At 39.2% G+C, this 11252-nt stretch overlaps 2 protein-coding genes across 2 annotated transcripts in view; one reads left to right on the forward strand and one right to left on the reverse strand.

Annotated features, from left to right (window-relative positions):
* Positions 1–6209, reverse strand: part of LOC109423553 (trichohyalin) — a 46965-nt gene extending 40756 nt beyond the window's left edge. The window contains exon 1 of the mRNA XM_019698541.3: positions 5882–6209. Within this exon, the coding sequence (XP_019554086.3) occupies positions 5882–6205 (324 nt within the window). The 5' untranslated portion in view covers positions 6206–6209. The remainder of the gene's footprint in view (positions 1–5881) is intronic.
* A 346-nt stretch (positions 6210–6555) lies between these two features.
* On the forward strand, positions 6556–6961 carry LOC109423569 (protein chibby homolog 1). Its single transcript, XM_019698552.3, has one exon. It carries the CDS (start codon positions 6556–6558, stop codon positions 6928–6930), a length of 375 nt encoding a protein of 124 aa, XP_019554097.3. The 3' UTR covers positions 6931–6961.
* Positions 6962–11252: the final 4291 nt, after the last annotated feature.

An 11252-nucleotide genomic window follows, 5' to 3' on the forward strand; every position in this document is an offset into this window, starting at 1 on the left:
CATGTCCAAATTGATTACAGGAATAACATTGGATGGGCTTTCTCAACGGCACTTGTGATCTTGTTTCACTTCCAATCATACGAAACGCTTGAAGTATTTCCGCAACAGTTTTGAAATTTGATAGTCTAGCTTGATTTTTCAATACAGGGTCCATGATTCCTTCAACGATGTAATCAATCAACTCTGACTCCGGCATCTTCAGATTTTGCGCGAGAACTTTTTTGGCTTGACAATAATCAGCGAATGATTCAAATTTTCCAGACCAGGTCTTCCTTTCCAAACGCTTCTCTACTTCAAACGTATTTATTGGGCAGTCAAAAAACTCTTGCAGGCTTCTTATTAGATCAGCATAGTCTTTCATCATGAAATCCGCTTGTGAATGCAACCAGGCTTGCGCTTTTCCCTTCAAATTTCTTATCACGACCAGCTTCATAACAAAACTACTAACATTCAGGGCTTGTTTCGTGTTCTCCAAGACAGCAATGAAATGATTCACATCCTCTTCGGCACCCCCAGAATACGACGGCAACATCGAAGAAATGTCTTCTGGCTTGAAATGACCGAAATTCGTTTGATGATTCTCTAGGCCTTGAAACACTGCAGACCTTCTGACACCGAAGATTTCAGCTTGAACAGACGAGTTTGATTGACTGGGATTACGAACCTCTACAAAGTCTCCCCTTCCGTCTTCAATGCGATTCAACACCGATCCGGAAGTTGGTTGGGCAGCGGGAGCAGCAGCATTCATTGCGCTTGACGCGACGATACCTGCAGCCGATGATCCGCAATTTTGCAGTGAACGTCCTCCAGTCTCGTAACCACAAACAGCTCCAGAACTTGAACCGGAAACCGATTGACCAGCATTTCCGGCTGCATTTACCATTTCTACAGCATTCTTGTTGTGCGACGTCTGGTTTTCCTGTGCTCCAGAATTCGAGGCAATACTTTGTTCCAGCTCAGCGGTTGATTTCTGACTTCGAAGAAACATGGTGTATCCCACTTCTGAATTGTAGAAGTAATAAGGCCAGCGTCTTTCTGCTTCAAGAGTTTATTACATTATGAACCAGTCTAACGTCAAACTATTTCTATGCCCTAAGTCATGGCCTACCTTAACCTACTACAATGGATAAAAAAAAACTCTAGAATGGCTTCTATAAATTTCTTCAGAAACTCATGCAGGGATTCTTGCCATTTTTTACAATATTCTATCCAGGAATTTCTTAATAAACTCTTCTGGATAATCATTTATAAATTTATCCAAGGATACCCAAAGAAAACCATTCGAAGATATTTAAAAAAGTAAAATATTCTGAGTTGAATTTTCAAAGATATTTCTTCCTGGGATTCCATTGGAAATATTTCCAGGTACTCCTCCAGACATCCCCTCTGTAACTTATTTACATATTATTTAAGAATCTCCATGGATTTTTCCGAAACTTTTCTTTATGGAGAGCTTTAGAAATTAAAGAGATTTTTTTTTTGAATGCCATGGAATAATTTCCTGAATTCTCTGGTATCACTATATGAAATTCGTTATATATTATTTCTCCATAGTTTTTACTATGGATGATTTTTGTTTTAAAAGTTCTCCCAAAGATTTAATGAGTAATTTTCAGAGATAACTTTTGAGATTCTTTCTGGGAAACCTTTGGAAATTCCACTTGGGATTCCTCCAGAAACTCATAAGATTTCGTCAGGAAAATCGTGCATAGATGCTTCAGGAATTCTTTCATGAATTTCTTAAGAAGTTTTTCCAGAGATTTTCTAGAAAGTCGTTCAGGAAGCCCTTAAGAACTTGCTCTAGATATTTATCAAGATTTGTTTTCTGGGAGATAAGTTCTTTAGAGATTACCTCAAAAATTACTTTGGGAGTATTTTACAGAAAATCATTTATAAACTTCTTCGGCGATTTTCTAAAACTTTCCCCAATATATCTCCATGAATCCATCTTCTCGTATAATTTCAAAAAATAAATTCCCATGCATATGACAGAATTCTTCAAAAATATTCTGCAAGATTCCTCCTATAATTCCTTCAGAAATGTCACTACTGATTTCTCCAGAAATCTCTCAAAGAACTGTTTGAAAAAATCTTGCCCCAAAATTTTCTTCATTTTTTACCAGTTCTTTAATTTGCAGGCTCACACGCTGCGAACAGCTTTACAGAGCCGACCTTCTAGTCTAATTAAACATAATATAATTAATTTTAATTTTACCGAGGATTCATTAAGAAACTATTATAGAAATTCCTCCGGAAATTTCTCGAATGAATCCTTTAGATAACTTTCCTTGGATTTCGTCATGGACTCGTTCAGATAGCTGCAGGCAAGGCTTCCAGGATATGGTTTTCAAGTTTTGCTTGGATTTTTTTTTTCAGAAATTCCACCAAGAATTACATTCAAAAATCCTCCAATATTCTTTTCGGAAAATTCTCCAAAGCTTCCTCAAGAAATTTCATCAGAAACTACTTTGACAAACCCTCAATGGATTGCTTCTTAAGATGCTGCATGGATACTTTCCAAAAATCATCTATGGATTTTTTCAGAAAATCTTGCATAATTTCGTTCGGAAATTTCTTCAGGTACTCTTTATGACAATCTTCCACGGGTTGCGTCAGAAATTTCTACAGAGTATCTTCCCGAAATCTCTCAGGAGACTCGTCTCGTAATTTCTCTATGTAATCCTCTAGAAAATATTAAAACGACCTCCTTAGAAATTTCTTCTCGGATTCTTTTGAAAATCTCGCTTAAATCTTGCACAGCTTTCGGAAATTTGTTCAGCGATTCCTTCAGAAAACCAGAAATTCAAAATTTCTTTAGAAATTACTCCAAAACTTTCTTCAATAGTTTTGTTCCTGGGATTTCTTTAGAAAATCTCCAAGGCTTTTTTTCTGTTTTTTTTTCTTGAAGTTGCTACAAGGAATCTTTTAAAAAACCTTTCATGAATTGTTTCTAAAATAACCTATTTAAAATAAAGCACTACATCGCACAATGGTTTATTTTCCCATTTTCACGCTCTTGATTTATAGCTCGTAAAATTGAGGAAATAGAGCAATGGTGTCTTCGGCAAAGTTGACGGGAATGACCAGCGCCATCTTTTGACACTTAGAGTTTTCGGATCAATCCCCCTAAAAGTGAGATACAAAATTATTTTTTTTTAATTTTTTGAGATAGCGGGTTGACGCCTTCGGCAAAGTTGTAGCATTCGAGAAATAATTTTCACATGATTTTTTTTTATTTCTTTGCTTAAGAGCTATCGCCCAGCCTAGGAAAAATCACCCAAAAACTCAAAACCATTTCAAAATCTCTACAATATAGTCCTGAAACTGTTCTGAAAAACCCTGAAACACTACTTGAAGTTCCCTGTAAAGTCACTAACATACCTTCAAGCGATTCTGAAACCCCATTGAAACCGTTGAATTCCCTGAAAACCCATAGAAACCAATAGCACGCTTCGGAAGCCCCTAAAATCCCCTCAAATACTTATTTACTTACCCAGAAACTTGCTAGAAACCCCCAAAACTCTCACAAAATCGCCTGAAACTCAGCTTAAAACTCTTAATACGCTCCCAAAACACCTTAAAATGCACTGAAACCTCACTGAAACCCCATGAAACGCCCAGCGAACCACCCCACTTCCCCCAAAACACCCGGCGACGCTCATGAAAAGTCCCTCAAACCCTATGAAAATCATAAAATCCTCTACAACTTTTCTGAAACACACTGGTTTTTTGAGATGAAAACATTTTGAGATTTTATGATTATTGTTGAAATATTTTTATTTATTTTTTTTCATAGAAAATTTTATTTTCCGTGTAACTTTAAGGAAAATAACTTAAGAGTGTATTCGATTCCCTTAAACTTTAAAACTAGGATAGACTAATTTGGGAAAATTTTAAAATATGTTAATTGTAGCGATTCAATACAAAATAAACAAAACATCAATTTTTCAATGATTTTTAAAAATGTAAATACGCTTTAAAATACACCAAAAATCATTTTGAGATATACAAAACAGTCCTGAATATCAGTCAAAAATATAAAAATTTTGATCTCCCACGAAACAAAAATTAAAAAAAAATACTCAAAATATACCCCGTCTAAAGGCGGGGTTGGGTATTAGAGGGTTAAAACCGCCTCGGAACGTACCTAAATCCCCCCTGAAACATCAGAAATGCCTCTTCAACTTCTTGGCACCCTCATGATCTCCCTAGATCTCCTCTGAAACACACCTGAAGCACTCATGTTTTAGGAGTCAAGCACAGAGTGTGCATACGGTAGAGCTTGATAGACTCAACCAATTGCACACAATTTGCCTCTTTCGAGTTGGATGCGCATAACAACGTGTGCCGCACGCAAAAAAAAATCGAAGTCCCTGATGCCAACATGAAAAAAAAAGAAATTGTATATTGATTCTGCCGATTCTACAACTGCAATTAGTGGAACGCGACCACTGAGTGACCACGTATTAGGGTAGCTCTCAAATCAATCGTTTACTATTGGTTCATACAAAATCCTTGGAGAAATTCTTGACAGAAGCCTTTGAAGAGCTTCTAAAGGAAAACTTGAAGAAATTACTACTGCAATCCTGCTGAAGGAATTTTTAAAGGTATACATGGTGAAATTATTTGTGAAACCTTTGAAAAAGCTTTCGAATGAATCATGAGGATCCTAAAGGAATCCCTGAAGGAATTCCTCAAAAATGCACAAAACAATGCCTGATGGAACTTTTGGATAAATTTCTGAAGGAATTCTTGGAGGTGTTCCTAAATAAATCCTTGTAGCAATTCCTGAAGTATTCCATGGAGGAATTCCTCTGGTAATCCTTGGAGGAGTTCCTAAAATAGGCCTTGAATAAATTGTCAAAGCCGGTTTTGCCCCTGAAGGCGTTTCCAAACTAATCTTTGGAAGAATTCTTGCAAGAATACTTGAGAATGTTTCACAATTAATTTGAGGAGGAGTGACCATTTGTATTTGTATTTATACAGTCAGGTACGAAGATACTGAAAGAAGTCAAAGAACTACGAAAGCTTCCTGAACCAATCCGAAATCGAACCAGTTTCCCTCGGCATGGTATTGCTGAATACTTATTCGCATACTGCATATAGGCCCTCTCAAAATAAATCCTCGGTGAAATTTCTGGAAAACTTTTAGAGATCCTGACCGATTACTTTTAGGAATTTCTGCAGAAACCTTTGAGCAATTTTTAAATAAATTTTTGAATTAATCCTTGTAGAAATGTATAAGAGGATCCATGGAGTTATATTTTAGGTATCCTTAAATAAATCTTTAGGAGAGATTTCTGAAGAAATTATTCATGAAAAAGTTGTAAGTTTACCAGAAAAACATCATTGAAGGAATACGTGATGGATCCGTTGAAGAAATTTGTTAAGAATAACTTAAAGAAAACCTTGATGGAATCTCTGGATGGATTCTGAGACAGTTTCAAAACTTTCTTAAAATCATAATAATGAGATCTATTTTATCAACTAATCTTCATAATATGAATGAGTTAAACTTTCTGTGCAAATTTGCTGTAGACACGAACTTGGTGGTTCGTAATTTAAAACATGTCACAAATTGTGTATTTTCCAAGCACAATGGATAGCGCCATGCAGCGGTAAAATTACGCACTAAACACTTCCTAAAAATGTTCATTTGTTATACATTGCATTTTCAAAACTCAAACTGAGTTGATACAAAGATGATCAAATTGCATTTTATTATTTTGTTTAATTTATTTAAATTTAAATATAAATATGATATTTATAAACCAATCTCGTTTTCAGACCAATTCCCTAATCAGCCATTGATATAATGATGTTATGTGTTTGTTGTGTACAACTAGGAAATCAGTATTATCAGAGCTCAATGCAATCTTACATCCGTAACAATCTCCAGTTGATTCTTCAAGTTCGTTATCACTTCATCCGATATCCTATTATAATTTTCGGGATCAAAACCTCCGTCACCGTTGCCGCCTGTCCCATCCCCACTCGCACCACCAAACGCTTGATTGCTCTGAATTAATCGGCTCAAATCCGCCCTAATAGAGTCGTGTTCTGTCCGGTAGCACTGAATCTCTTGCTGGATACAGCGATACAGCTCATCAATGCTGCTAATCGGATTGGATTGCACTGGAATCACTGGGTCAGTTTGGGTCACCGCACCATCGTTATTGTCACCACGTTGATGCCGATTGGACATCACCAAGAACCAGGAAACACTTAAATGACCGACCTACTGGGGGGCACGGAATGCTAAACTAGAGTGAAGCCGGAGTGAAGGGAAGAACATCACCGCTTGCAGCCGATGTGGTTTGTTTTTGTTTTCGAGCGCGCTTGGCGCGCCATGGTAACCATTGCGGTGACGGTGGCGGCGCTTGGTTGGTTACGCTCCGTTGCTACCAACGACACGTGCTTTAGTACGCGCGCCAACAACAATCACCCCAATCACCCCTTTTCTCATATCCCAGGAGGATCCTGCCTGACACCAGCACAGCGCCAGGCTGACTCGCACAAACTTACCAGTCCTGTTGGAAACCACCCAACCGAGAGATGCCGATTTTTACGAAAAAGTTCGCACCGAAAGTGGCTCCCCCGCGTACGACAAGGCTCAACATTGGCTGCCCGCCGCACCAGGAAGACCTGGACGAGTTCCGCAACATTCGGCTGAACCTGCTGGATAAGCAACTGTGCTTCGTCGATGGGGTTTGGATGAGTGCCGCTGCAGCCGGGACAGCTCCCGTTGCTGGTTCCTCGGGGATGGCGGCTTTGTCTGCCTCGACCACCGCCATCGACGATCTGCTGCGTATGAAACGACGCATCAAAACGCTCGAACAGGAGAACAATCTGTACCAGGTGAAGTTGGACGTGCTGCTGGATCTGCTGACGGAGAACGTAATCGAACTGAGCGCGGTAAAAGGTCAATAAAGTGCTGCTCGGGTGGCAGGTGGAAAGTTGAGTTTGTTGTTTGTTTCTTTTCCCTTGTTGTTTCCTTTGCCGGGAAGTTGTAGCTTGTGAGTTATTTAAGTGGTTGATTTAAGTGGTGAAGTCAAGGATAATGCTTGGTGTATGTGTTTCGATAGGATTTTTCTACAGAAGGTGGAATTGAAGGAACTGATTCTATTTTTGGAAGGAGGAATCCAGAAATTGGTCACAGCAATGATCGCTTCTATTGATTTCTAAAGAGTTCGAACATCATCAAGAAACAAAACACAGTGTCCATTGAGTTGATCTTTTCTCGACATCTCTCAAAGATGCTAAGAGATGAGACGCGAGAGATAAGAAATGAGAGATCAGTGATGAGAGATGATGATGAGAGATGAGAGATCAGTGGAAGAAATGAGAGATGAGAGTTGAGAGTTGAGAAATGAGATGTGAGAAATTAGAGATGAGAGAAAAGAGATAAGAAATCAGATTTGTGATATAAGAAGTAAGAAATGAGAGATAAGAGTTGAAAGGCGAGAGGTGAGATATAGGAGATGAGAGATAAGAATTGAGAGGTTAGAGATGAGTAATGGAAAATAAGAGATAAGGGATGAGACATGGGAGATGAGAGTTGAGAGAGGAGAGATGAGAGATGAGAGATGAGAGATGAGAGATGAGAGATGAGAGATGAGAGATGAGAGATGAGAAATGGGAAATGAGAAATGAGAAATAAGACATGAGAGTTGAGAGTTGAGAGACGAGAGATGAGATGAGAAATAAGATATGAGAGATGAGAGTTGAGAGATAAATTATGAGACATGAAATGTGAGAGATGAGAGGTGAGAGATGGGACATAAGAGATGAAGGATGAAAGATGAGAGATAAAACATAAGAGATGAGACATAAGCGATGAGAGATAAGAGATGAGACTTGAGAAAGGAGAGTTGAGAGACGAGGAATAAAATATGAGTGACCAGAAATGAGATAATAAAGATGATTATTATTATTATCATCTTTATTTACGAGATTTTCAGCCCTGGGCTGGTTCATCTCGGAAAATAAAGATGAGAGGTGAGAAATAAAAGTTGAGAAATTAGAGGTGAGAGATGAGAGGTGCGAGATGAGGGATGAGATAGAGTAAACAAGAATGAGAGATAAAAGATGAGAGTTAATGATGATGAGATCAGATGGGAGATGGAAGATGAAATATCAGAGGTGGAATATAGGAGATTAGAGATGAGGCATGAGAAATGAGAATTAAGCAATGAAAGATGTGATATAAAAGATGAGAGAAAGATGAGAGATGAAAGGTGAGAGATGAGATATCAAAGATGAGAAATGAGGGTTGAATGATGAGAGATAAGAAATGAGAGATGAGAAATGAGAGATGAGAAATGAATGAGAGAAATGTGAGATGATTTGTGAGAGATGCGGGATGAAATATGAAAGATGAGTGATGATGATGATGATGATGGAATATGAGGTATGAATAATGAGGGATGAGAGATGAAAGATGAGAGATAATTGACAAGTGATAAAAGATAAGAGATGAAGATGATGATGATGATGATGATGATGATGATGATGATGATGATGATAATGATGATAATGATGATGATGAGAGATGAGACATTAGAAATAAGGGATTGAGAGATGATGATAATGATAAGAGGTGAGAGATAATGAAATATAAGAGAAGGGAGATGCTAGAATAGAGATAACAGATGAGAGACAAGAAATAAGAGATGCGAAACGATGAGGATGAGAGAGATGGAAGATAAAAGGTTAAAAAAAATATGAAAACATGTAATAAAAGCGACAAAGAAGGTGACTGGAAATAAGGGTGATTGTGATGGTTAAGATTGATAATTTCGTTTTTAGAACGAAGAAGGCAATTGTAAGTTGTGATACATTAAAGTGAAATATAAACTAAGTGAATTGTTGATGGAGAATTTAAACTTTCAAAATAATGAAAGAGTAAGACAGGAGTAAAAAGTAGGAATTGAGAGGGATACCAGGGAAAGGATCAACAGGGTATATGGCATAAGCAGCTGTAACGTGCTACCGAATAAACAAGGCACAGGCTTTACAGGAAAGGGGTGATGGTGGGTGTTGAAAGGCATTTAATGCGAGTTTAAGCGGCGTTTAATGGAGTCCAAGAGTATTCAGTTATTTAAAAAAACATGAAACTACCCTGAAACACTTTAAACCCAATCGATGCCTCTTATCCGACCCCCGAAAACTTAATTCCTCATATCCTGAAACACACTGGAACCTTTCGAAACGCTTTTAAATGACTTGAAACCCTCTGAAAACCATCATGATTCTCGTTTAAAACCTTTAAATACCCATCATATAACTTTAATATCCATTACTAAGATACCCTTATAATCGAAGCAAACTCTATAATCCCTATAGAATAAGGACACCTTGAAACGCCTAAATCGCCTTCAAACTCCTAAAATCCACAAAATGCCTTGAAAACCCTTGACATGCCTTGAAATGCCTGTGGAGAATTCTCTCAGCATTCTATGGAGAATCCTCACAGAATTCTGTGGACAATCATCACAGGATTCTATGGAGAATCCTCACAGGATTCTGAGGAGAATGCTCTCAGGATTCTGAGGAATACCCTCTCAGGATTCTGAGGAATACCCTCTCAGGATTCTGAGGAGAATCGTCTCAGGATTCTGAGGAGAATCCTCTCGGGATTCCGAAGAGAATCCCATCAGAATTCTATGGAGAATCCTCTAAGGATTCTGTGGAGAATCCTCTCAGGATTCTATGGAGAAACCTCTCAGGATTCTGTGGAGAATCCTCTCAGGATTCTGTGGAGAATCCTCTCAGGATTCTGTGGAGAATCCTCTCAGGATTCTGTAGAGAATCCTCTCAGGATTTTGTGGAGAATCCTCTCTGAATTCTGTGGAGAATCCTCTCAGAATTCTGAGGAGAATCCTCTCAGGATTCTGAGGAGAATCCTCTCAGGATTCTTTGGAGAATCCTCTCAGGATTCTTTGGAGAATCCTCTCAGGATTCTGTGGAGAATCCTCTCAGGATTCTGTGGAGAATCCTCTCAGGATTCTGTGGAGAATCCTCTCAGGATTCTGTGGAGAATCCTCTCAGGATTCTGTGGAGAATCCTCTCAGGATTCTGTGGAGAATCCTCTCAGGATTCTGTGGAGAATCCTCTCAGGATTCTGTGGAGAATCCTCTCAGGATTCTGTGGAGAATCCTCTCAGGATTCTGTGGAGAATCCTCTCAGGATTCTTTGGAGAATCCTCTCAGGATTCTTTGGAGAATCCTCTCAGGATTCTTTGGAGAATCCTCTCAGGATTCTGTGGAGAATCCTCTCAGGATTCTGTGGAGAATCCTCTCAGGATTCTGTGGAGAATCCTCTCAGGATTCTGTGGAGAATCCTCTCAGGATTCTGTGGAGAATCCTCTCAGGATTCTGTGGAGAATCCTCTCAGGATTCTGTGGAGAATCCTCTCAGGATTCTGTGGAGAATCCTCTCAGGATTCTGTGGAGAATCCTCTCAGGATTCTGTGGAGAATCCTCTCAGGATTCTGTGGAGAATCCTCTCAGGATTCTGTGGAGAATCCTCTCAGGATTCTGTGGAGAATCCTCTCAGGATTCTGTGGAGAATCCTCTCAGGATTCTGTGGAGAATCCTCTCAGGATTCTGTGGAGAATCCTCTTAGGATTCTGTGGAGAATCCTCTCAGGATTCTGTGGAGAATCCTCTCAGGATTCTGTGGAAAATCCTCTCAGGATTCTGTGGAGAATCCTCTCAGGATTCTGTGGAGAATCCTCTCAGGATTCTGTGGAGAATCCTCTCAGGATTCTGTGGAGAATCCTCTCAGGATTCTGTGGAGAATCCTCTCAGGATTCTGTGGAGAATCCTCTCAGGATTCTGTGGAGAATCCTCTCAGGATTCTGTGGAGAATCCTCTCAGGATTCTGTGGAGAATCCTCTCAGGATTCTGTGGAGAATCCTCTCAGGATTCTGTGGAGAATCCTCTCAGGATTCTGTGGAGAATCCTCTCAGGATTCTGTGGAGAATCCTCTCAGGATTCTGTGGAGAATCCTCTCAGGATTCTGTGGAGAATCCTCTCAGGATTCTGTGGAGAATCCTCTCAGGATTCTGTGGAGAATCCTCTCAGGATTCTGTGGAGAATCCTCTTAGGATTCTGTGGAGAATCCTCTCAGGATTCTGTGGAGAATCCTCTCAGGATTCTGTGGAGAATCCTCTCAGGATTCTGTGGAGAATCCTCTCAGGATTCTGTGGAGAATCCTCTCAGGATTCTGTGGAGAATCCTCTCAGGATTCT

The sequence above is a fragment of the Aedes albopictus genome, chromosome 1 (assembly GCF_035046485.1).
Source record: "Aedes albopictus strain Foshan chromosome 1, AalbF5, whole genome shotgun sequence".
Lineage (NCBI taxonomy): Eukaryota > Metazoa > Arthropoda > Insecta > Diptera > Culicidae > Aedes > Aedes albopictus.